General features: G+C 44.9%; 1 protein-coding gene across 1 annotated transcript in view; it reads right to left on the reverse strand.

Annotated features, from left to right (window-relative positions):
- The window catches only part of KIF26B (kinesin family member 26B), a 518,472-nt gene that overhangs the window by 259,391 nt on the left and 232,174 nt on the right, over nt 1–26,907 (reverse strand). Inside the window, exon 4 of the mRNA XM_018060247.1 lies at nt 12,832–13,001. Coding sequence (XP_017915736.1) covers nt 12,832–13,001 — 170 coding nt within the window. The remainder of the gene's footprint in view (nt 1–12,831; nt 13,002–26,907) is intronic.

Below are 26,907 nucleotides of genomic sequence, written 5' to 3' on the forward strand. Positions count from 1 at the left end.
ACTTATTTTTTATCCATCAGAATTATTTATCATTAATACCAGTACTTGGAATGACGATAACTCTGTGGTTACACAATCCTACAGTTTCTTTTTAAATATTTCATTCCTTTGAAAAGCAAGACAGACATAAGTTTTCAAGCATGGTTGACTCATTCTTTCAACATTGATGTACTGAGCTCCTCCTCTGTACTAGGCTATGCTCAATGCAGAGGGGGAATTAGATACAGTTCCTGTTCTCATGAAATCTACCCATTAGGAATCAGACAGAAAGAAAAGAAAAATTCACTATTTTCACTTTAGACTCACCTTCAGGGACATCTCTCAGTTATGAAAAGCAGAGACTTCAGTGAGATCTCTTTTAGCCTTCAGTTTTACCTATTTCTCACTAACTGATTATAACAGTATTCCCTAAATTCCGCTTCCTATACCCTAAATGAGGAGCCAATTCTTAAAGTGAATTAATGCCACAGACCGATTGGTGTTTTCAGCAAGGATACAATTCCTCAGCACACTGAGCCTCTACCTAATACGACGTAAGATAATACATCTTTAGTTTCTATAATGTCTTCCACGTGATTTTATCCCCAAATGCTTTACATACTTCACTAGGACAGCTATAGAATTAAAATAATAAATCAAAGCCCGGGACAGAAAGCAAAGAGGTTTATTCAAGGGAGGAAAAGACAGGTTTTCAACGAGCCAGGAGGAAAGATGGAGAGCCCTGCTTCATTTGTGCCAGAGTTACAGCTCACAGCTCTTTCCTCTGCTTTAACTCTTTCTTTGGTTTCTTGTTCCAGGCAGCACCTCTTATCCCATATCTACAAAGCCTCCTTTCAAAAAGACAACCAGGGACTTAAAACTTCATAAGAATCTCACTTTTCCAACCATGCCTTTTCCCCTGCTTTGTCACAATATTATCTCCCCCAAGCATCTCAAATTTAAAAGAATGATTTAATTCCTAAGCAGGTAGTTTTGAATTTAGCAGGAAAAAATGTAAACTTCTCAAAGGAATTCAGTGGAAGACCTTCTGGAGACTTAGCAGCACATCTCCCTTTCGTTCTGAAATGCACTCATTCAGTAAATATTCATAAGAGAGTATTATGTGGGAAAAGAGATGCAGATCCTGAATATCTGTGATCCTAAGTAGGCAAGCCTGGGAGGGCCTTGTCATTAAGTGGCATTTGAGCAAAGATCTGAAGGAAAGAAGGGCTGAGGCAAGAAGATATCTGGAGAAAGAACAGAGGAGAGAGGAAGAGCAAAGTCTATGAGGAGGGAATGGCCTTGGCACTTCTTGAGGAAAAGCAAAGAAGTCGGGAGCCTTGATCAGAGCAGGCAAGAAGGAGGGTGGTAGAGGAGCCTGACAAGTCACTGTATAACCCTTAACTTTTACTCCGAATGAGACCGGAAGCAATATTTTAGTAAGCAACAAAATTAGAAGGATAGAGTAGTTGCTCGAAATATTTCTCCCCATGGCTTCAGTGATGTGCCCTGCATTCACGTCTCTGCTTTGGTCTCACTGACCATCCTTGTGTCGAGACCGCATGAATGCCCACCCATCACAGCCCATCTTGAGTTTGGAGGCAGGACAGCACAGTAGCTAAGAGCATTTGTTCCTTCGTCCAACAAACATTTCTTAGAGATTCTTTTAGGCACTAGGGCTTCAACCAAGAACAAAGTGGCAAATATCCCCACCTGTATGGAGCTGACATTCTGGCTCATGGTCTCTGGAATCAGATAACCTACTGAAGTGCTTCTAGCTGTCTGACTGCAATCAAGTTACTTCATTCTGTGCTTCAGTTTCAACAGCTAAACAATGGGATGATAAGAGGGCCAAGGTGTGGGGACTTTTGAAGTTTAAATTCATGTAAAGAACTCAAAATAGTGTGTGGTGTACAAGAAACCCTCAATAAACATTGGCTATTATTAGTTTTAAATGAGAAAAGAACTGAAGGAAAAAACAAGCTACAGAGGTATTGCCAACAGGGTGGGTGCAAAAGTGCAGAATAGGAAACACATTTTTGAAATAAGTAGTAGATAAAATTGTGTCCTCTCCCCATCCATCTTCTCCTTCAGGACACAGGTCATTCTACTATTCTTTTTAATCGACTCCATGCCACCAAATCCTCCTTCTTCTGCTCCCAATTCTAATCTCGAGGGTATTAAAAAAGAGAGTGACTAGTTCCCTCTTTCACTTCTAGTTTATTTCCTGTTTGGTTAATTTTCATTGTCAATGTTACGGCAGAATTCCAGCTCCCCACCCGTGAATCACTACCAAGGTATATGGTCATAGAATTCTTCATTGCTCCTTTCATCCTCTCTTCCTTTTGTTTTTCTTTCTTATTTGAGAGTTTTGCTAGGACTATAAAACCACAAAAAGAAGGATTTAGAAGTGTGTAGTCAGCTAGCTAGAGCCCCATCAGGGAGGACAGAATTTCTCTCTCTGTGCATCACTGATGTTTTCAACCACCAGCGGCGCTTCATTCTTTCCAGGTGACGCTTTACGAGCCAGTCGTGGTCCTCCGTCCCCTGTGATGGCAGTTTTGCTCGGAGGTATGATGCTGGATCCTTACAGTCACCATGGAGGTCCCTAGGTAGTCATTAGGCTGGATTACAAGGTGCCATGTAAGCACAATATAAAGGTAGGAATGACACAAGTCGCCTGCTCCAAAGGGAATGTTGAGAATTCATTGGATTTCCCACGAGGGTAGAATTTCATCCTTTTCATAGCAAATCTTAGAGAAGGGAATGGCAACCCACTCCAGTATTCTTGCCTGGAGAATCCCATGGACAGAGGAGCCTGGCAGGCTACTGTCCATGGGATTGCAAAGAGCTGGACACGACTGAGTGATTAAGCACAGCACATAGCAAATGCCATCTTAACATCATCTCTAGGATTTAGGTGACACTTAAAAGGTGGATCACATTCTCATTTAATCCTCCCCATAATCTTATGAACTAGATATGATGATCTCTGTTTAGCAGGAGAAACTGAGGCTTAGAGAGATTAAGTCACTTGCCTAAAGTCAGAATGTCAGTGGCAGACTGTGGATTCAACCACGGCCCACTCCATCTTTCTTTATCCAATACTCTTCTTCCTCTCCCCTACTCTTGCATGAGTAGAAAAGACATTCAAATTGTACAATAAGAACCAGGATGCCTAACCCTGAGAATATTTGACAAGAATCACCGGGATCCTTCCATCTCACTGAACTGCTTTGCCTTCTAACATCCACCTCGAGGCATGAATTGGATTTTCAGCTGAGGGAAAGCTCTACAAATGATTCCCAGATGTTGTTAGCTGATTGCCAGCACCCCAACTGGCCACCCATCAAACAAAGGACTCGTTTAAGTCAGAAATGCCGTATCTCACACATCCTCTGTGACAGGAGATGAGAAGTGTGGCAAACACTTTTTCCTTTAGCAGAGACCATCAGTTCAGAATGGCATGGACCAAGCCATGAGTGCCATTTCTGTTACGGTCTGCACACCTCAAAACAGAACAGTCCTGAAGCTCGCTGGGGTGGGGTACTGGGTGTTAGGGTCATATATTTAAAGTGTTTTAGGATTTTTTTTTTTGAACACAAAGGATAATAGTGTAGAATCGTGGCCACTTTTTCTTCAGCGCTGTCTCTGTCTCTCATAAACAATCAAGGATTTACTTCTTCACGCAGCAAATACCTTAAACTACTTCCTGGGGCCACTGAAATCTGACGGCGCTAAATACACGTTTGACTTCTTCGTGTTCTCCTTTCACATTGCGACTGCTGTGTGTTCAAGTGAAACTGTATTCATATAGCTCTGATTCCTAAACATGCACGGCATCAATATACAAGGGCACGAGTCCCTTCTTTTCTGAGAAGTCCATGGAGTCTTTCCTAAGTAAAGCTGTGACTTGACAGAAATAAATAAACAAGAAAACAGGGTAGGTGTTTGGTTCCCACTTCAAGACTTCAAAGATCTCTGCCCTGCCACGGTTTAGCCCCCAAGGAAGGAGCAGGAGCGGCTGGTGCCATACAAGCCCAGACCTTATCTTTGAGCAGTTGAGAAGTAGATGTCCCTTTGGATGGATGGAGCACCTCAGCGAGAGGCACCACAGCTCGGCCAGTCGAGTCTGAGCCAGAGGGTAAAGGGCACAATTATGTATGTCAGACCTGACCACAGGTGTTCCATACAAGGGTCAATAGCAGCCCCACTTCCATGGGAGCTGTGAAAGAGGCAGACAGGGAGATGGAGTCGGGGAGGAGGAGAGTTCATGGAAGCAAAGGGGAAAGGGATAGACAGTGAGTTAGCATGAGACCCCAGAACAAGCGAGGAGACCAAGGTGTACACATCAATGCAGACAAAACGGAAAAATACAATAATCATCAAGAGAAAGTCCACAAAATGAGCTCCCCAAAGCCCCTCTCGTTTTGTTTTGGTTTTTCGTTTGTTTGTTTGTTTTGGGGTTTTTTTGTAAAGTTATTCTATTGTAATAGACATGGTGCTGGAAATGAACTTCTAATCTGCAAAACGGGGGGCAGAAAGTCTGCCCCATCTCCACAAAGAATCAGCAGGAGAAGAGTCGGATCTGTGCACCCTGCTCCATTTTTCTCCTCCTGGATCGCCTGAGACCAACTGTGGCGTGTTTAGGATAGTTCTTCTCTGGTAATAAGTGTTGATGCATTTATAATGGAAGATGCGAGCATCCCTAAGGGAATTGTACCTGAGGGAAGAACAGAAGAACCGTGAGCAGTTTCACACTCCTCATCCTTCTTTGACTTAATAAGCTCCTTGCAAATAACCAACTACTACTGCTCTGTGTCAGCATGCCCAGGGACTAAAGAAAGCCTTCACTGTGCAAGATTATATATGAAAAGCATCTGCTGTACCTGGTTTAAACAAGGCACTATTTGAGCTGCCTGTCAGCGAGAATGTGGAAAATGGCTTTTAGGAAGGACCTCCTCTGTAGCAGTAGGCTGTGTGAAGCAGCACATTTTCTCAGAGTACCAGGAGCAGATCTTGTGATGGGGGGGTGGGGTGGGTGGGGAGATGAACACAGAGACGCATATGAGGGTAAGGCCTTGGAGCTGGGTGTCAGCCCACTCAGCTCAGCTTAGCCCCGATTCAGGATCCGAGTTGGTCTAGGTTTTAATGCCACAGCAATCTCTGGCCTCAAAGGGATGCTGGTTAAGTCAGTCATAAGAGTCAGCTGCATGACAAGGGGCCTCGGAAAAAGCCATTAGGTGATATGAGGAATGGTCTAAGAACAAAGATGGAAGAAACTGCACAAGAGGCGGAGATGGACAGAAATATAATAACATCCCTAAGAAAAGAGTGAGTTCTGGCAAAAGGCAAAAAGTCAGCAAAAGGAAATGAGAAAGTTTGGCAAGCCAGAGAGAGAAAACAGAGCAAGTGGACCCTACGAAACAACTTTGAGGACAATCTGATATTGAGGTGAACATAAAAATGTATGAAGAAAATTCCAGGAGCTATGTCTTTTTAATCAACAGTAAAAAAAATAAAAAATAAAAAAACTGTGTAAAGATTAGAATCTTCCAGAAGAGAGTCAATAATCACAAAAGAACCCTGTTACCGGAAAAACAGAGGAAAAGAGAAGGAGAAGCTCTAACTAATACGGTGGACCCAACAATGAGCAGGCAGACAGACAGTAAGGATTTGAAAGTGAACATGAAAGTGAAGGTTGTTCAATCATGTCCGACTCTTTGCGACCCCGTGGACTATACAGTCCATGGAATTCTCCAGGCCAGAATACTAGAGAAGGCATTCAGCAATGAAACAAACAAAACCTACAAAAACAGATGTACAGGACTTACTGACATTAAGCAAACAGAGAAATGAAAAAATATTAATAACCAGAAATGCCCTTTATATAATTTAACTTGAAATTTTCATTTGAATTTGGTAAAAAGTTACATACAGTCTTACAAAGGTTGTACAGTAGAGGCAAAAGCTGCAAATAAAAAAGTATTACAATAACAAGCGGCGTCTGAAAACCCATGTGCTCACCAACCCCACAGAGATGGCAGTACTAGTTCTGCCAAACTTGAACTTGTCTTAACAAAGCTCATGTGATCTCTGGCAATTTTCACTGTTTTTTCCAATACTTGATCTGAATGTAGATTAAAATCCTCCAGAAGCTTTAAAACAACAACAATATGATTATCGGTCAGGTTATTTGGGAAAGAACATCAATGCAAAGATATGAGATCACTTGAAAGATTCATTTAATTTACCAGAGTTCCTGGCAGTTCTAGGCATCATCCAGAAATTGTTCACTGCTCTTCAAATTAAAATTAGGATTCCACTACCTCAACCTGCAATGCTGAGGATTCACCCAAGAGTTTTTATAGGGTTTCATGCATGCACTTCATACTTTTAAAACACAAAGTACATAATTAAGTAACTCTCACCTATAGTCATCATATTGTACATTACAGCCTTGGTACTTGGTATTTATCTCATAACTGGAAGTTTGTACTTTTGACGAACTTCATCTGATTCCCCTTATAGTTAACACTGTTGTATGGCATGTTTGAAACTTGTTAAGAGAGGAGATCATAAGAGTTCTCATCACAAGGGGAAAAAATATTTTTTCTCTTTTCTTTTTTTGTATCTGTATCTGTATCAGGTGATAGGTGTTAGGTAAACCTATGCAGTAACTATTTCACAATACATGTAAGACAAATGTGTAAGGTAATCCATGTATACCTTAAACTTGGGGCTTCCCTGATAACTCAGTTGGTAAAGAATCTGCCTGCAATTCAGGAGGCCCTGGTTCGATTCCTGGGTCAGGAAGATCAATTGGAGAAGGGTTAGGCTACCCACTCCAGTATTCTTGGGCTTCCCTTGTGGCTCAGCTGGTAAAGAATCCGCCTGCAAAGCGGGACACCAGGATTCGATCCCTGGGTTGGGGAGATCCCCTGGAGAAGGGAACAGCTACCCATTCCAGTATTCTGGCCTGGAGAATTCCATGGACTGTATAGTTCATGGGGTCGCAAAATGTTCATATTTAAAGAAATAAGGAAGTCTGGCAAGGGAGATATAGGACAAGCTACTGGGGCTTCAATATTTTCTAAAGCAGGGGATTCCCAGGTGCCTCAGTGGTAAAGAATCCACCTGCCAATGCAGAAAACAAAGGCTCAATCCCTGAAAGGGGAAGATCCCCTGGAGGAGGAAATGACAACCCACTCCAGTATTCTTGCCTGGAAAATCCCATGGACAGAGGAGCCTGGCGGGCTACAGTCCATGAGGTCGCAAAAGAGTCAGACACAGCTGAGCACACACAGATGCATTTTCTGAAGCCACATTTCTGAAACTATCTGGTGAAAGAATCTTTTTTTCTTTTTATTTCTAATTACATTCAAGCCCTACTTTTTCATTCTTAGATTCAACAGGCATAAAACTCCTGTTAACTTGCTACAGAGGTTGCTAAATTGTTCCTCTGAATTTCCACACTTCCCACAGACCAGTAAGTATGTGCTATTGAGAGACCACCCGAGGGGCAGCCCTGGTCAAAAGTATTATTCAGAACTGGAATTCTTACTTTATAGCTGTTAAATCTGAAATGCAACAAGGTCCACTCAGAACTCTACCCATAGCTCCAGAAAGTAAACACTTTAAAAGAAAGGTTTGTATCACGGAAAAAAAAAAAAATATGTGGACATCTGCAGCCCTCAACAAATTGAGGTTTTGTCGCTGTTCTGCTTATCTTTTCAAACTGATTGCAGGGCCCACTTACTTCTAGGGTTTTATCAGCAATGATCATCAGTTCATGATTATGGTGGGAAAGCCTTGCAGTAAAGTATTTCCTGGGCCTACTCATTAGCATAGAGAACAGCATCAAGGCTCACAGTGAGAAGGCACGCGATGACTCCCCGCCCTGCCACTTCCAGCTGAGCAGCTTTGGGCCGGACACTTCAGGACACCTCTTTCTCTGCTCATCAAACAGAGGAAGTGGCAGGATCCACGTCACAAAGTTACTCTGAGGATTAAGGGAGATTTTGCCCACGAAGCGCTCAGTACAGTGAATGATACATACTGAGGCTCAGTAAACGTCAGCCAGGGTTGGCCACACACTTGGCAAATGGCGCCACTCCTAGGTGCAAGAATGAGGCCAGCACCATCCCTGAAGGCCGGCCCCCCTGTGCTCAGGAGGAGCTGCGCGGAGTCCAGAGCCCTGCAGACTAGAGGAGGTGTGTCCCTCACACGCTCAAGACAAATGAGTTGAGGAGCGGTGAGCACAGCTGCGAGGAGCTGGCTCTGCCCCCAGTCTCCATACTCCTGTTCTTCCACATAAAGCCTAACTTTACTGGTTCCACGTAAACACTAACCTGTCTCCAGTTCTGGCACCAGTGGCAGATCCAGATTTTACCCTCACTGAAAGCCACCTCTGCCATCACCTCACACAGCTGCACCGCAGCAGAAACAAAAAGCTCATCTGATTGCGAGCTCAGTTTACTGTTTGACAGCATAAGCCCAGCTGGTTTTGACTTCTCACGTGGGCCTTTGGGAACCTAACGATGTGAGGCACCTCCCTGGTTCTCTCTTGACAGTGTGGACCTTGGGCAGATCACTCAGCCCTCTGCTTTCAGTCTCCATCAGTGACAGAGAGGCTGTCAGTATGCTGCCTCCCTTCCTAGAGATATGAGGCCCAACACTTACTGACGAGAACAGCAGAGCAAACAGGGTAATGAGGGGGGGGGGGTAATATATATATATATATATGTTCATTCTTGAGACATATATTTAAAGTATACAAATATATATATATTTAAAGAATTATTCTTTTTCACACGGTACTTCCCCTTCACTATATACTGCAAACCCTTTAAACTCAGGCCATGTGCATTTTAAAAAAGAAATACTTAGTCTCTTTGCTGCTGCTACTGCTGCTAAGTCGCTTCAGTCGTGTCCGACTCTGTGCAACCCCAGAGATGGCAGCCCACCAGGCTCCCCCGTCCCTGGGATTCTCCAGGCAAGAACACTGGAATGGGTTGCCATTTCCTTCTCCAATGCATGAGAGTGAAAAGTGAAAGTGAAGTCGCTCAGTCGTGTCCAACTCTTCGCGACCCCATGGACTGCAGCCCACAAGGCTCCTCCCTCCATGGGATTGTCCAGGCAAGAGGACTGGAGTCAGGTGACATTGCCATTGTCTCTTTAGCTGATGATATTTTATGCTAAATTCCCTCTTCAATATAAGATGATTTATATTTAGCTGATTCACTTTGCTGTATACCTGAAACTAACACAACACGGTGAATCAACTATACGCCAGTAAAAATTATTTTAAAAGATTTATTTTGCTAATTTATGTAATAAACCAATTATATTTCCTATATCTATATGTAAGTATTTCTTATATGAACGTTGATTACCCAGCTATGGCATGCAAGGTTACATCTCCATTATTAGTCCTGATCCCTTTTCATTATATATAATACATATAAGATTGCTTTACAATGTCATATTAGTTTCTGCTATACAACAAACTGAATCAGCTGTAAGTATATATATATAGCCCCTCCCTCCTGAGCCTCCTCCCCGCCTCACCGCATCCCCCCGCTCTATCATCGTAGAGCACTGGGCTGAGCTCTCTGCGCTATACAGCAGCTTCCCACTAGCCATCTATTTCACACATGGCAGTAAAAACATGCCATGTACTTTTAATGCCTTAAACCATTATGCTTCAAGTGCTATCAAAATTCATCACAAAGAAAGCAATAACAAGGATTTAGGCAGCCCTCTGAATTCTCTCCAGCTCTTTGAAAGCTCATATCAGAAGTCCCTGCAATTCGGAAATCAAGAGTTCTTGTTTATCACTAACATCATCTGCAGGGTGAGCCCCAGCTGACATCACTGGCCCATTCATTTGGGTCCATCTTGGTGTTTCCATTCTACTCCTTGGTGTACAAGTAAAGGTCTTAGGAAGGCCATCTGTGCCAGGCATTCACCATTCTTCCAATCCTCCTCTGATCCACATGAAAGCTGGCCTCCACGCACCTTCTGTCCAGCACCCTGGCCTTCCAGGTCCATCACATCTTAACATCCTCTCCCTGCACCCAGGCCTTCCAGGTCCATCATATCTTGACATCCTCTCCCTGACTCTGACAACACTGTTGGTTTCCTCCCAACAGAGAACACTGTTCTCCCTAAACAGTGTTCATCAGGGCCCATAGCCTCTTATTTCTTCCTACGTCAAAGCCTTTTTCTGGGTGGGTTTTTTTTTTTTTTTTTTTTTTGTGAGTTAGTCAATCTATAAAAATTTCCAGATGGATTCTGAACTGAAGGCATTTCAGTGTTTCAGGAGATCAACTCCCATCTGGGCACTGAATGTTCTTGCCAGAAACAAGGTTGGGTAGTCACCCAATACAAGCTTGGTCTCCCTCAGCAACGGGGACCTTGCTCTCTCCCGGGGCAGTGTGAATTGTGAGCTAGTTCTTGTTCATTCTGAGCTGAGAGAGCCCTCCCTTTCATCTTTAGCTTTCATTCGGCCTCTGCCCACATAATAGGGTGTTTTATACAACCATCCAAATTCCTCTTTTATGTGATGGCCCATGAGATAGCCGAGGGCTCCCATCTCCAGAATAAACCTGCCAGGATGTGGCTTCCTTGTTCCTCACCATTTGGTCACCCTCCTCCGGACATGTTCTAATAGCCTACCTAGGATCTGGGCTCTTCTGTGCTTGTGGCATTTCCTTATATTCTGTTCCATCTCTTTCTCCTTTCCTTGAATATGACCTCCCAGTAACCTTGCACAGTGGTCCCAGACAACACAGAAATTTACGTACAGAAAGAGCTAACATGATGGACAGGCAGCCACTACATACATGTTTCCCATTATGTCCTATACATTCACGTTGGCCCAATTATTCCTAGGACAATACACATGGCACCAAGGAACAATTGGGACCTCAAAACTAGTCTTCCAACAAGCCCCGTGTGCTCGCTTTATTGTGTCTTAATCCTAGATGTCAGTCTCTGTTCCTCCTCTAACTCACTCCTTTCCTAATCAGAGTCCTTTCATCAGATTTGTGCTTTGGATGTTACCATTCCTAAAGATAACAAGAGTCGACACAACTGAGCGACCTCACTCACTTTTCATTTTCATGCGTTGGAGAAGCAATGGCACCCCACTCCAGTGTTCTTGCCTGGAGAATCCCAGGGACGGCAGAGCCTGGTGGGCTGCCGTCTATGGGGTCGCACAGAGTTGGACACGACTGAGGCGACTTAGCAGCAGCAGCAGCAGTGACATCCGTGAAAGTGAAAGTTGCGTGTCTGACTCTTTGCAACCCCATGGACTATACGGTCCATGGCATTCTCCAGGCCAGAATACTGGAGTGGGTAGCCGTTCCCTTCTCCAGGGGATCTTCCCAACCCAGGGATCAAACCCAGGTGTCCTGCATTGCAGGCGGATTCTTTACCAGCTGAGCCACCAGGGAAGCCCATAGTGGATTATCATTTGTATAGCATATACTTTATAATTTACAATCATCTTACTCTTCAGAGCAACCCTGAGGAATAGGTATTACCCTCATTTTATAGATGAGTACACTGAGGCAGTTCAGGAACTCAAACCCAGGTTGATGCTATTTAGTATACACTCTACTGACTCAGGGCCCCACGAATCTTAAGTACAGAAAGTTTTCTACACGTAAGTGAAAGTGAAAGAAAGTGTTAGTCTCTCTGTCTTGTCCAACTCTTGGCGACCCCATGGACTGACTGTAACCTGCCAGGCTCCTTTGTCCATGGAATTCTCCAGGCAAGAATACTGGAGTGAGTGGCCATTCCCTTTTCCAGGAGATCTTCCTGACGCAGGGATTGAACCTGGGTCTCCTGCATTGCAGGCAGATTCTTTACCAACTAAGCCCCCAGGGAAGAGGAGCTTATGAATCTTAGGTACAGAAAGCCTTCTATGGTTCAGCTCCAAGTATCAGAGAATGAGTCACAGAGGAAAAAGCAGAGGAATCTGGTTTCCATTTCTGGCTTTGCTATAAACTACCTCACAGTTTAACTTTGGTCCTCAGTTTCCTCTTTCATAAAATAAGGGATCAAATTAGACCGTCTCTGAAGTGCTTTCCTGCCCAGCTGTCCTTTGTCTCCTGCCCTGTCTCTGCCGTGTTGCTAAAATTAGGCAGAAAACATTGTTGAAATACCTTTCTTTTTTATTTCTCAGCATTCTTTTTTTAAGTTTCTGGAATTAGCTGGATAGTTTGACAACTATGCAGCTAGTCTGTCAAGAAGGAAGAAAACTGACATGCATTTAATAGTTAAATTTTAAGCAGTTCATTTTCTGTAATAAGAATACATATCTGGAAACACCAGCCATGGGGCTGCACCCATAAAAGTCCACATCCCGTGGAGACCATCTTTAGAGCCACATATTCTCAACACAGGTTCTCAACACAGGCAAAGTTTGGCAACGTCTGGGGACAGTTTAGGTTGTCACAACAACTCAATAGACATGAGTTTGTGCAAACTCTGGGAGATGGTGAAGGACAGGGAAGCCAGGCATGCTGCAGTCCATGGGGTCACAAAGAGTCAGACACAACTGAGTGACTGAACAACCACCACAACCAGCGAAGGTACCACGGGGATCCGGCAAGTAGAGTCCAAAGACGCTGCTGAACATTCTGTAAGCACAGGACAGTCCTCACAACAAAGAATTATCCGGCCCAAGATGTCAAAGAGCTGAGGTTAAGAAGCTGTGACTTAAGGAGCGAAGTCAAACGACAGCCCCAAACTCTTGCTGGTGTTTTAGCTAAACTGGTCAGCTTGAGAGGCTAACCAGGTGGGCTCACCTGAAAGAACTGAGGCTCTGGACACCTCTCTTACCTGGCGAAGAAGGACGCAGCCACCGAGGTGCCCGAGGAGGTCTCGCTGGCCACGCAGGAGCCCTGCGGGGCGGGGACGCCGCTGCAGGCCGAAGGCTTGTCTGCATTGTAGCGATTCAGCGCCGCCTCTGTTAGGCCTTCCCGGCCAGGCTCTGTCATCAGCTGGGAGATCTGACAAGGAAAACGGATATCGAGCTCATTACCTGTGGTTCATGGCATTTCCTGACCACCACTGGCAGCCTCTCTGTTTTGGGGTCGATGCCATAGTGCAGGCGAGATGGGGATGGAGGGTTTGGGGGGACTGGGAGGAACACATTCCCCACATCCACTCAGTGACACGTGACACGTACACACTACATGTCGTGTCTAGGGCTTCTCTGAGGCCATTTTCCTGCATTTCAGCTAGTATACCTCATTTTCATTAAATGTAATGGAATAAAATGATCCTCTGACATTGTAAGTTTCAATTACGTCTGTGTCTCCCTTCCATTTGGAGGTGAAAGCGGGAGCCATTAATCAACACTGTTTGCAGCCCAAGACCAGACCAAAAAGACCAACCAGTGCTGGTTTCTTACCCGGAATGGCCCTCAGTGCTCTCAAATAGACAAGTGGGACAAAGATATCATTTTTATTAAGGCAGAAGTGAACCTGCTAATGAAGAACCTAAGAAATTAAACAAAACACTATTTGTTACTGTTGTTGCTGCTATAGGCAGTCAGAAAAGAGATGACTTGGAGGAGCTCATAAAAATAGATATAGTCTACCACGAATTACTAAATTTTTTTTTCTTGGAGGGTTTAGACCATTTCAACAGACTTAATTTTCCTACTGGTTCATTAAGATAAATGGTTTCCATTTTATTGGCAATAATTGACTTCATGATGCAAATGCTAGTGGATGGGGATGGGTCCATTTTGCCTAAATGCACATAATAGACCATGAAGAACCATACTTCTGGGCAAAGTTAGATACCTGTATAGAAACGTACTTTTGAAAAGTGCTAATCCCATGACAAATGCAACAATTATGCAGGCAAGTCTAAGTGTGCTGTTTTGAAAGCCTGGTACTTTACAACTTCAGTCTACTTACAAAAGGAAAAACTGTTGGTTTTTTTTTTTTGTTTTTTTTTTTTTAAGGAAACTTTTTAGTTTCTTTAAAAAAAAAAAAAAACTGGTCTCCAGGCAGTTCAAACCTCTTAAATGTTGAGTGGAAAATGTTTCTAATTACCTAGAAAATACAAGAGCAATAAGGCAAAGATCAGGAACAGTTTCTACTTTGTAACTGAGCAGGCCAGAAGGCCAGTGAAAGAGTCCATTTGTTAACCTTTGAACATAAAACATTTGTACTTTCCATTATTAGAAGAAGAGCGATTACTCTTGAGCCCCATAGACTTGAAACTTTGCTCTGCTTCAATTCATGCTCTGACTTGGAAAGCCTTGGCATTATTCAGTTGTAGCTCTGCCAACACACACTTTCTTATTCTCATTCATTAAACGCACGGTAAGGAAACTCAGCCTACATCAGCAAAAGCAATGAGCAGGCAGGAAAGACAGCCAACGGCCTGGAGGGCATCCCCTGCAGAGACAGGGACTGCTGCCCTGGGGCTTCCTATGCTGCCCACGGGGTGTGGGCTCCCCGCAGCCAACTGCCACTCTGCCAGAGGAACGAGGCAGGCTGGAGCGGGGGCAGCTGAAACGATCAGGGACCTGGCCACCACCATGCACTCTCTTGTCAGCACAAAGTGGGTGTTGATGAAACACTGGTGGTACACGATGCCATCCTGGACAATGTCCCCCCATAAAACTCCAAAATCTGTAGCACCGTTTTCTTTTCATCAACCAGCTACAATCCAAGAGACACTGGTTTTAATACACAAAGACAACCGAAAAAAAGGCAGGAAACCAGTTGCGTGAGTTGCGCGATTTGTTACCACTTATAAAATGCATTCACTGGCTGTAGCTACCGTCTGATCTTCTGCGTGTGTTGTTTCCTTTTCATTAATGTCACTGTAATCTGACGTTTGGAGGGCAGGGAATGGCATCCCTCTGCCTCTCTATGTATGAACAGTCCTTGCAGACCCCCTGTGGATCCACAGAGAAGACAGTAGGATGTGTGGCAAATAACATGACGGCCTACCCCAGAGGCACGGGCTTCCAGGCAGTTCCAGGCTCCTGAGTCTGGCCCAGGAGGAGTGCGAGGGTCCTGTGGGCCCACGGCTTTTCAAAGAGTCACCCAGCAAATGAATTTCCATGCACTGGCCTCCTTAAAAGAGAGCTATTGGCTACCTTGTGCCAAGCAAGAAACTCTAACTCTTAGAGAGAACTTTAACCCTAACTCTTAGAGGACTCTTAATGGACATGGGATGCTCAGTTCTTAGGCCTCTAAATACAATTACTCAATAATCAGTTGCTTTTGTTTTTATTTATTTATTCGCCTGCCTTGGGTCTTAGCTGTGGCACAAGGGGTCTTCGATCTTCATTGCAGCAATCAGGACCTTTTGTTGGTGGCGTGCAAACTCCTACATGCAGCATGTAAATTCCCAGCTGAGGCACGTGCAGTCTAGTTCCCTGACTGGGGATAGAACCTGGGCCCCCTGCATTGGGAGCACAGACTTGTAGCCACTGCACCACCAGGGAAGTCCCCTCAGTTGCTCGTGGAAATTAGAATTAGAAAATGTTTTAGAGCTAGAAGTGATATCAAGGTCACCCTGTTTTTCTTAATTAAGGAAACTGAGGAGCAGAGAAGTGATTTGCCCAAACAAATGTTGGTTGAGACCAGGATTCTGACCCCAAGGCCAGCACTAGCCCTCTTCTCCCTCCTCCCTTCTTTCTCCTAATCAAAAGAAAAATTTTACACATATAGGAAAAAAATCAAATAATGGTCAAACATATGACAGGGATTACAAAAAACAAAATTTAACATTTTATATTTTAGAAAATATACTTTAAAAGAAATCAAATCATATAGAGAATTAAATTGCCCATGTCCCTGGTTCATTGCCCTTCCTCCTGGTTCCCCCTTTCCAGACATGGTCAGTGTTGTGATTTTGGTGGGGGCCAATACTTTGGCCACCCCATGCAAAGAACTGACTCATTGGAAAAGACCCTGATGCTGGGAAAAACTGAAGGCAAGAGGAGAAGACGAAGGCAGGATGACAAAGGACGAGATAGTTGGGTGGCATCACTGACTCTATGGACATGAGTTTGAGCAGGCTCTGGGGGTGATGGACAGGGAAGCCTGATGTGCTGCAGTCCATGGGGTCGCAAAGAGTCAGACACGACTGAGCGACTGAGCTGAACTGAGTCCATGCTCTTCCATCACCACGTGCCTTCCATCACATCACAGCCCCCAAGAGCTTGGCTGAGCTCGCCCTGTGGTTCCTTTGGAGCATTCTCTATGTCTTGTTCTGCTTGTTGCAAAATGGGAAGGGGCACCCTCCCAAATGCCAACTGCTGCATGATCTCCCCACCTAAGAGTTCATGTTATTTATAATGAACACCCAGTGTCTTCTTCAGGGATTACAAACTTTTAGAAATAATATACAAACAGCTACAGCAATGCTAACTGACCTCCCACTCAATCCCTGCACTCCAGGATTCCAGCCTCCCTCAAGTTTCTCAATCAGGCTCCTCTTGCAACAGGGTCTTTGCAAGTGCCTTCACTCTCCATCTGGAATGCTTCTACTTTTCCTTCAGATTCGAGCTCAAGCATCACTTCTCAGAGAAGCCTTCTTCCAATCTCCCTCCAGCCTCTGTGGAACTTTTACAGAACTGCAGTCCTTCCTTCAATATCTTTACCTTGGTTTCTAGTATGCATTCAAGAGCAGGTCACTGGGGCTTCCCTGACAGCTCAGTGGTAAAGAATCCTCCCGCTAGTGCAGGAAACATAGGTTGGATCCCTGGGTTGGGAAGATCCCCCAGAGAAGGAAATGGCAACCCACTTCAGTATTCCTCAGAATACTGGACAGAGGAGCCTGGTGGTCTATAGTCCATGGGGCTGCAAGGAGTCAGACACAACTTGGCCACTAAACAACAACAAACAGCATGGACTCTCACTACACAAAAGCCCCGGGATAGTGGATCAAGGGTTACCACTATAGTCCCAGAGAGCAGCACAATGCTGGGATGTCCAAAACATATTTTTGGAATAAATCTGAGCTATTATTATTTTCTACTTCTCATATTTATCTAATTAAATATTTTTCCTTAAGTCCTTTACATAGGAAGGAAGTCTTAGTTCTTTTTAAAATATCACTGTATTTCTATTTCGTTTGCCTATTGGGATATACTAGTATTTTCCCTCTCCCTATCACCACTGAAGTGTAGCGTCCTGGCTCCACTCTGTGCTAGTTCAGGGATCAAGAGGTGCCTCTTTTTCAGACCTGTAATTCATTTGTTCATTTCTTCACATGAACAGCCACATACTGGGTACTCAGTACATGCCAGGTACTGTGGCAGGCACATATGCTAACATTTCTTAGAGTCTCCTGTATCTTCCATATTTACCTTTTTTCCCTTGAAAGCTGTGTACAACTCACTGGCTCACTGGCCATCAGTTTCATATACAAAGATAATCCACAAAATAGCTGGCCTAAAGCATAACTCCTATCTGTTCTCTCTCCTTTAGTCAAATCTTTGTGATTCTGAAAAATAGCCCAACTAGGTTTGCTCTCAACAGAGGCAATGATAGCTGCTTTAACTGAACAAATAAAATCATATTCTAGACTATTCTGAAAGAGAGGGAGCCCCCTTGTCAGATGAGCAATGATTTTTCATATACACACTGGAGCATAGGCTTTGAAATGCTGGGTTTTGATGGAGCTCTTCTTACCATGGTACTGTCATGCTTGCTATGAAAATGTCCCTTTTCTTCAACTCCTCAAACTACACATAAGTTGTAACTGAACTGTTCCACTATAGCAGAAACAGGTAATTGGCTGAAATTTGGCTATGAAACAACTATTCCCATCCAAATTCTTCCTGCGGCTCTCTGAAATTGTGATAGCTTGTCATTGTACTGGTCATACATTAAGCAGAGAAGGCTAAAGCTCCATATCTATGATGGTTACAGCGCCACTAACAGAAAAAAAGGTGGCCCTAATACCTGTTGACCTCTTTGGTGATAATGAACCTCTTCTTCCTCTTACAAACCTCATTTGAAACTATCAATATTAGGTTAGACAGACAAATTGGCTATTATTCCCATCTCACAGATGAGAAAAGAGAGGTTCAGGGGAGTCAGTAATTTGTCCAGGGCTGTTCAGCCATTAAGTAGGGAAGTTCAGATGGAAATGCAGATTTCTGACTATATTCTTTATTCTTTTTAAAAATTATTGTAAGATCTCATCTCGGTGACTAAAGTTTACTGAATAACCTGGGAATCAGACTTGGCAGATTACGTGGAATAAGCTTTACTTAGTCACTGACCTCCGGAGAAGGAAATGGCAACCCACTCCAGTATTCTTGCCTGGGAAATCCCATAGACAGAGGAGCCTGGTGGGCTATAGTCCAGGGGGTCACAAGAGTTGGACATGACTTAGCAATTAAACTACCACAGTCACTGACCTCAAGAGATTTGAAAGAAAGCTAGACCAAAAAACTTGCAGTCAGCCAAAGAAAGACAATGTTTCCTCCCCCTCTCCAAAATAAGGAGGAAGGGATGTAGGAATGTTGTCTGTGATTTGGCAATGGGGAGCTTCCGAAATGTGTTTCTAGCCAAATCTTTAGGTCAAAGAGGTCCTCAGGGAACCGGAAGGGAGGCAGGTGTCTGTGCTCACCTGCTGGCCTTCCTGGATGAGCAGGTGCTAGACCTGGGTCCCTCCCAACCTCCTTCTGAAGGGAAGAGGCCCCGGGTGGGCTCACAGGCTGCAGCCCCAGTCATACAACAGGAATGACTGAGAGACCTCACTGTGAACTCCCTCCACCCCACCGCTTCCTGAGCCAGAGCTGGGTCTCAGGAGCCATGCGAGGCAGACCCTACAGCCCCTGAGGGATTCCGATTTCCTTCCTTGATCATCCCTGTGACAGAACTAACACCGCCCCACCCCGCATTCCCGAGCCGACCCTCCTGGGCGGCAGACCACTGACCTAACATCACTTACTCTTCCTTGGGTTCTGAATTTTATTTCAGGGCAGTGGCCTTTCCCCCCAACCAGAGGCCCCCTGCACTTCAAAAGCAAGTCTCTCTGAGAAGGGCCCGCTCTTTCGCTGCCAGCCATAATGAAGGCTCTGTTCTGGACAGATCTGCCCGGAAGACTCTGCTCCTCTACAGGGCGAGGAGAACCCCAACCCCTTCACCAGCTGTGCAGCAATCCCACCTTTGGTGGGGCCAGGTAGGTGGGCGGCATGCGGGGTGGAGCTGAGGAGTGGACTGCAGCGGTCGGTCCCATGGAGCCCCACTGCAGGCCTGTGGAAACTGGATTCCAAGAGGCTGATGGTCAGAAAGCCAGGGTGCCTCCTCAGGGGAGAGCGGCGAGTGAGGAGGAGCCAAGACTGGACCCCGATTTGTTTGATTCTGAGACATTGTCATCCTGTTCTCCACACTTTGTCCAAGCACCACCCTGGCTTTAACTGACCCCTCACGGTGGCTCTGGTGGCCCCCTCCCCACAGCCCACTGTGTGGGGAAATGTCCAGACAGCAGCAGTGGACAGAAACAGTCTGCAATCAAAAGCCTTCTTTTCAGTAAAGGACTACCGTTTACCTCCCTTTTCAGACTGTCCTGAATTAATTTCTTCTCTCACGACACTGTGAAAGCTACCAGACTCTTCCTGGGAAAATTCGAATCCCCAAACCTCATTCTCTCCATGTTAACATTCTAAAAAATGTGAAGTTCCAGGGGAAAGGATTCGCTATCTTGATTATGTGGGTACATTACAGCCTAGGAGCAGCAACTGAAAACTTGCCAGGGGGTTCTAGTCACTAACTTTAGGGGGACTAGATTTTTACGTCAGGATTTTGTTTGGTTTAGCTCTGATTAAAACCTGCAGTTAGCTCCCCATCTCAGTTACACTGGATGGTTTCACTAACACAACAGTATCTGACTTTCAAAACACCACATCACATCCCTCGAGTGGTGGTCAATTAAACAGGAGACAGGCAGTAGAGGAAGCAGGCACAGGGAGGAGGAGGCCTTTGTATCTGCACACGTGCGTCTTTGTCCACATGGGGTCTTTGGTGTGTGTGGGAGTCCTCACTAACATTCCTGTGCACAGGGAAGTGTTCACAGACCTCACAGATAAAGCTCCTCCCTTACCTTTCATCTTAGGCAAGAGTCATGTCTTACAATCATATTTACATTTTTGCACTGACACCTCAGGACGAGCAGCCACATACTGGTCAACAACGAAGTCTCAAATCTTACATTCGGTTATGACCGTGACCACAGAAATCAAGACAAAAGATGTTTGGCTATTATCAACCAAAGCGGCTTTCACATTGCAAAGCGCAATCTATAAGCCATTGACCTTTAACTTCCCCACCGACAGGAAGGCATCTGAGAGCTTCTAGAGTGTGACAGGTTGGGGGTTCATCTTAAATGGCATTATTGACCCAGAAAGCCATCTCCCTTTGACTCTGCTGAGGCAGCAGAAAACACCACAGTATCCATTTCCTGTGTAGAGACATTTATGGACAGCAAACGCATCCCACTCAGTCATTGTATTTAATGACATTATGACCCTAAATCCCAGGATATAACGTGTAAAGCATTTTCTCTTAGGCGATTAATATTGGGGTAGCTCCTTTATTGTTATTTACTACTTACACTGTTACTTAATATTTTTTATGATTTTGAAAACAGTTATTATTTTAGGCACAAAGTCGTGTCCGACTCTTTCTCGACCCCATGGACTGTAGCCCACCAGGCTCCTCTGTCCATGGGATTTCCTAGGCAAAAATACTGGAGTGGGTTGCCATTTCTTTTTCCAGGGGAATCTTTCTGACGCAGAGATCGAACTTGCATCTCCTGCATGGGAGGCGTATTTTTTTTTACCATTGAGCCACCTGCAAAAATAGTGATGCTCAATAAATATTTTTGATGTATGTACAAACTAATTCAGTTATCCTGAAAGTGACTGGACCCAGCTAACGCCAGCCCTTGGCCTTGCCTATGCTGTCAGCCGCTGCACTCTTAGGGATTGAGGCCAGCAGAATACACTTTCAAAAAGCATATGTAAAATATAGATGAGATAAACAAACCTACAAAGGACCTCCAACCCAAAGGGAAACAGTTACAGCTGACCACATAGACCCTGCATTTCAGTCATAGGGTAATAGGAAGCTGTGATAATAGGGTAATAGAGAACAGTGTCCTCCTCCAGGAATCACATTGCAGTGAGATAGACTGCATTAACTTACTTAGTTTTTGCTCATATCAGAGAGTGGGGGGAGACAGAATTTTTCTCCCCTTTCTGTATATGAGTCTTTGCTTTCACTGGAGGAATGTGTCAGTCCTCACTGAGTCACTTCTGCGGCTGGCTGTAACAGCCTCTGGCAGAGGCCCCCTCCCCCGCACCCCTCCCCTCCAAAGCAGGCTCCCCTTAGGGAAGCAGCTGCACTTGGTGAGGCAAGGACAGTAGCACAGAGGATTCTTGCCAACGGCCATGGATGTGTGTCTCTTACTTTGCAACCACTCCTTCTGGGGACCAAAGTGCTTCCTTCTATGAGTTATGTTCATTTGATCCTGGCAGGCAGAGAAACAAGAGGAATTACCAACCCACTAGGGAAGCACTGGGATGTCTCCAAAGCCTGAATGATCTCTTCTTCTGCAGTGTCTGTGCAGGTTAGTGTGGCCTGGGCTGGCTGCCCTCGGCCCTCACTGAGCTGTTCCTCTGCGCTCTTTCCTTGTCGTGCTTTCTGCCCTGAGTGATTGGGCAAACTTGGTCTCATTTCAACCCTAATCTCCCTCTGCCCGCCTGTTCTCCCCCTGGAAAGCAGACCTGCCCGGAACGGAAGGGATGCATGCCGCAAAGGCGCTCCGGTCCCATGCGCAGTGGAGAGCATCCTTCCTGAGCAGGATTTGTAAAGGGGGCAGAGCTGATGTCACAGCACAGGTTCTTGCTAAGAAGTCTCAGCAGACACTGCAGCAAGTTAACTACTGTTGGCTCTTTTTGCCTGAAGAAAATCTACTGAAAACTATGGTAGTAAAATGGGTTTCCCACTAATCTTGTCTAAAGATGTTTTAACAACAACAACAAAAGGACAAATATTGTATGATTCCAATTGTATCAGACACCTGGAGTAGTTACGTTTATAAAGACAGAAGGTAGAACGGTGGTTGCCAGACGCCTGGGGAGGAGGACGAGGGAGTTGGAGGAGGAAAGAGTTTCAGTCTGGGAAGATGGGCAAGGTCTAGAGATGGATGGCAGCAATGACCGCACAACACATGAACACACGCAATGCCACAGAACTAACGGCAAGTTACAAATTGTTAAAATGGCAAATTTTATTGTGTACATTTTACCACAATTAAAAAACAAACAAGCAGGCCGCCAGGAGACTGCTGACTAAAGGGACAGCCCGAGAATCTACTCACTGAAAGGACTAAGAAAAAAAGCCCGTGGACAGAAACCAAAGCTGGAAGGACAGTGCTCCCCTTAATTCACAACACGGCCCCACAACCACGATAACATCTCCAGGGTTCAACTCAATCATTTGGTTGTACCTGAAACTTCAGAGCTCTTAAAGCAATGCCTGGCACATAGCAGGTGCTCTAAATATTTCCCGAATATTGTAGAATCACTTGAAGAAGTAGTTCAAGAAGAGATTGTCCTGTAGTATTAGAGACTGTGCTGGAACACAGGCCTTTCCTGGAACACAGCAGAGGTGCTGAGATTTTCTCCGTGTGAGACTCACCTAAGGGACAAAAGATTCTCTATCCAGAAACACCAAAGGGGGAAGTTTAGGTTATGTCTATTTTACCACAATAATAAAAACAAAGGAACAAAACAAAAACACCACAGCATCAAAGAGTTAATCCTCTTCAGTTTGCCCCAGGTGGCCTGTACCTGCTTTATCATTTCAGAGGACTCTGAGGGTCTAGGCCAAGTCAGAGAAGGGGGCCGAGTCCTCCAGGGACTCTGAGGGTGAGTTTGCAGGGTCCAGAGACTCTGAGGGCGAGTTTGCAGGGTAGCCTCGGTGACAGGACCCCACCAGCATATGCCCGCAGCCTACAGGAGACAGGGTCAGCCAGAGCCCTCAGCCACAGAGGCAGTCGGAGGGCGGAAACCAGGAGAGCCAGAAGGGGCTGAAGAAAGCCCCCAGCAGAACTGGACCCCTGGGTGAAACCCCATTTGAATTCTGCACACTTGCCAAGTCAAATGCTATCGTTCCTCACCTTCACTCAAGTGACTTCACTCACGTCAAGTCACACCTGAACTGTGGGTTAACCTTCTTTCCATGATGGAGTATTCTAGAACTGGGTTGGTTCAGATCCTCTCCTATGCCACTGTTGACTTTTAGGCATTAATGCTTTGGTTAATCTTCCTATAGCCCTAGGCATGCTGTCCACAGAACAGAGGCAGTGCCACATAACCTGAGTCTGGTCCCAGATCTGGCCCCGTCCTCACGGCTCCCAGGCACACAGATCACCTCTCAGACCCTTCGGCTGCCTTAAGTCTGATAAACTCCCCATGCTGTCCAGTCACCCCCTCCCCCATCAGCACCAAGAGGCCATGATGGGATTCCTATGTTCCAGGGCTGGATGTTTGATTACCCTTATTATCTTAGCTTGCTTTGGCTATAAATTTTATTAGTGGCCATAAAATTATCCATCCACAGCGTTTGACTCAGTGACCTCTTGCAAAAGAGAATTGCACACACCAGTGCTACCGGGGCCTGAGAGAAGCCACCTTTTCCTCACCCGTAATTTACAGCCTCGCCTTCATCCAGGGTTCTGCCCTGTGTGATGAGACTCAGCAAACAGAGCAGGCTGCTTGTGTTCCATGATACCCGTTATCGGGGCTTAAATCTGGCCCCTCAGCACAGGGTGACTGTCTTCTTTTATTCTTTGCGCTACTAGAAGGCAAAGGGGCAGGGCCACCCAAAAGCTTTAGAAAAGACTGAGGTACCCTTAGATTTCTTAGTTCTGAGATGTGCAGCTCAAGGCAGAGCTCAAATATTCCTTTAAAGAATATCTGATAATAAATGATAAAGTCTTACCATTAACCTGATAGTATTTCTACATATGCTTGTTGTTGTTTCATTGTTAAGTCACGTCTGACTATTTTGCGACTGCTTAGATGGCTAGCTCCCCAGGCTCCTCTGTCCATAGGATTTCCCAGGAAAGAATACTCAGGTGCGTGGGGTGCCATTTTCTTCTCCAGGGGAATCTTCCCAGCCCAGGAATCCAACCCGTGTCTCCTGCATTGGCAGGTGGATTCTTTACCACTGAGCCACCAGGGAAACCTATTCCTACATACAGATACATGTAAATACGTTGACTGAAAATACTTTTAATACTTACTCCTCAAGTATGCTTTGTGGGGTGGTTTGATAACACATTCAAAGCCAAATAATGATACTTGGAGTCGAGCTGACATGATGAGGTTAGTTTCAGCCTGAGAGAACGCTGAAAAATGACATCAAGACATCCTAATGGAGCATCGTCATATTCCTTACTGTTTTTGAGTCAGGTTCTATTCTAAGAGCTTTGTATATGTGTTGCCATATTTAATCCTGACCACAACCTTATGAAGGAGGCACAACTGTCACCAAATAATAGTTTAAACTCTGCCTGCCACATGGAAGAAGTCCGGAGGAGGTAATGTCGCCAGCTTCCCTTTCTATCCTTGAGTTTTCTATCTTGCACTGATCACATCCAGAGAATTCACAGCTCTTCAGCTATGGCTGCCCCATTCAGAAAACGTGTTAACAGTCAATGAGTTGATGAAGAGCAGAGGAAAGGATCATTTGAATAATTTCTCAATATGCACACAGACTTGCTCTATCCAATGCTTGGTGATTTTTATGATCAAAGGAAAGTAAAATCAAATGGTCTGAATCTTGATGTAATTGAGTTCACTTTCAATTTGCAACTAAGCAAATTCAGACTGAGTAGAGCAGTCAAAGGGGAAAAGCACAACCCTCATCAAGGGTTAGGCCAGAGGTGACTCTTAGCTCGGCTCCCAAGACGTGGAAGGACTACTGATTTTTCCATGTACTGAATCATGTGGGCTACTCTTATTGGGGGAAGGTTACCATTGCTCAGGGAAGCCCCAGTGGCTCAGTGATAAAGAATCCACCTGCCAATGCAGGAGATGTGGGTTCAATCCCTGGGTCAGGAAGATCCCCTGGAGGAGAACATGGCAACCCACTCCAGTATTCTTGCCTGGAGAATCCCAAGGACAGAGGAGCCTGGTGGCTACAGTACATGGAGTCACAAGAGTCAGACATGACTTAGTGACTAAATCACCACCACCTACCATTGCCCCCTACCCTAAACACTTCCAAGAGCCAGTGCCCCAGGAAGCACGCCCTGAGCATGCTTCCCCACCCTGAATGATCAGGGCCACCCCTCCATATGGTCCCCACACCTGCCCTTACATCAGAGCATTTGTTTTATTTCATTTTGTAACTGCCTGTCACAAACAGGTCTCTCTTCCTGACTAGACGGTGAGCCCAGTGAGGATACGTACTGATTCTACGAGAATGGCACAGTGTTTGGATATGGAATATATCTAATAAATACACCAATTAATACATTAATGAACAAACACAAATAAAAATGAACTTGTTATAACTGGGAAAGGACTGCTGGAGTTTTGTTTGCTTTTGAGCACAGTTGTGAGCTCAGTCCCTAAGTTGTATCTGACTCTGCAACCCCATGGACTTTAGGCCACCATGCTCCTCTGTTCATGATTCTCCAAGCAAGAATACTGGAGTGAGTCATCATGCCCTCCTCCAGGGGATCTTTCCAACCCAGGGGTCAAACCCATGTCTTCATCATCTACTTTATTGGCAGTTGCATTATTTACCACCAAAACACCTGGGAAGTCCTTGCTTTTGAAGGATAAATGTTATTTTCACCTGGTTTTTAAAACTGTGAATGGGCTATATAAACTCTGTTCAATAAAAATAAGATATTTCAGCATATAACTTCATTCAATACAGTGGTGACACAGATGACTAGAGTGGGGAAGAAAAGGCAAACAAAACAGAGGCCAAGGGACAGAGAAAAAGGAAAAAAGAGATAAACAGGAGAAGGGGAAGAAAGAGAAGAAGAAAAGGACATTACAGAAAAAGACTTTTAAAAAGCAGAGGAGATCAGTTCCTCTCAGCCAGCTTGAGCTGAGCATGTGACAGCCACAGGTAGGGAGCTGGAATTCTCTGGACTATTGGGCAATCGATCCTAGGAACACAGTTTCCAAGAGAGACAAAGTCAGGCTCGCAGGTTGAAGTCCCTCTGCCTGTCCTTGGCTCTTCCTGGTACCAGGCAAGAGTTTTAGCTACACCCAGAACCCTGAGGTACGTGAAGATAAAAGGTGTGAAGGAAGACGTTAAAAGACTCATAGGAACTGCCCTGGTAATCCTGTGGCTAAGACTCTGTGCTCCCAATACAGGGGGCCTGGGTTCCATCCCTGTTCAGGGAAGTAGATTTCACATGCTGCAACTAAGACCTGGCACAACCAAATAAATAAATATGTTTTAAAAGACCCATGTCACAAAATTGAGCCACTCTTTCACCCTTTTCTAATTAAAAAACATAGTTCTAACTTCTGGGGCAAAAGCGGGGGCTTGAAATTGCTCAAGTAACTTTTACAGATGGCATTGTTTATTAGTTACGGTTCCAAGAGAAAACACAATAAGATTAAGAAACTGAACATTAGATTACAGAACTGATGTAGTATTTAATTCTAATACAGACTGTGGCCTTTCCATCCAAGCCTGACCTGCTGTGTTTATACAACATCATGCAGCTTTAGGAAGCAGTCCCTTCCCAGAACATACCACTGTTCTTCACCTAAGTCTTGGCTAATGCTTGGAAAACTTTCAAGAAACCAGCAGCGCATTATGGCCTGGAATTTATAATGTGCATTCCTTGTAGGCACCTCACTTCCTCATATTTTCCTTGAGCTCTCGT

The sequence above is a fragment of the Capra hircus genome, chromosome 16 (assembly GCF_001704415.2).
Source record: "Capra hircus breed San Clemente chromosome 16, ASM170441v1, whole genome shotgun sequence".
NCBI classification, from domain to species: Eukaryota; Metazoa; Chordata; class Mammalia; order Artiodactyla; family Bovidae; genus Capra; species Capra hircus.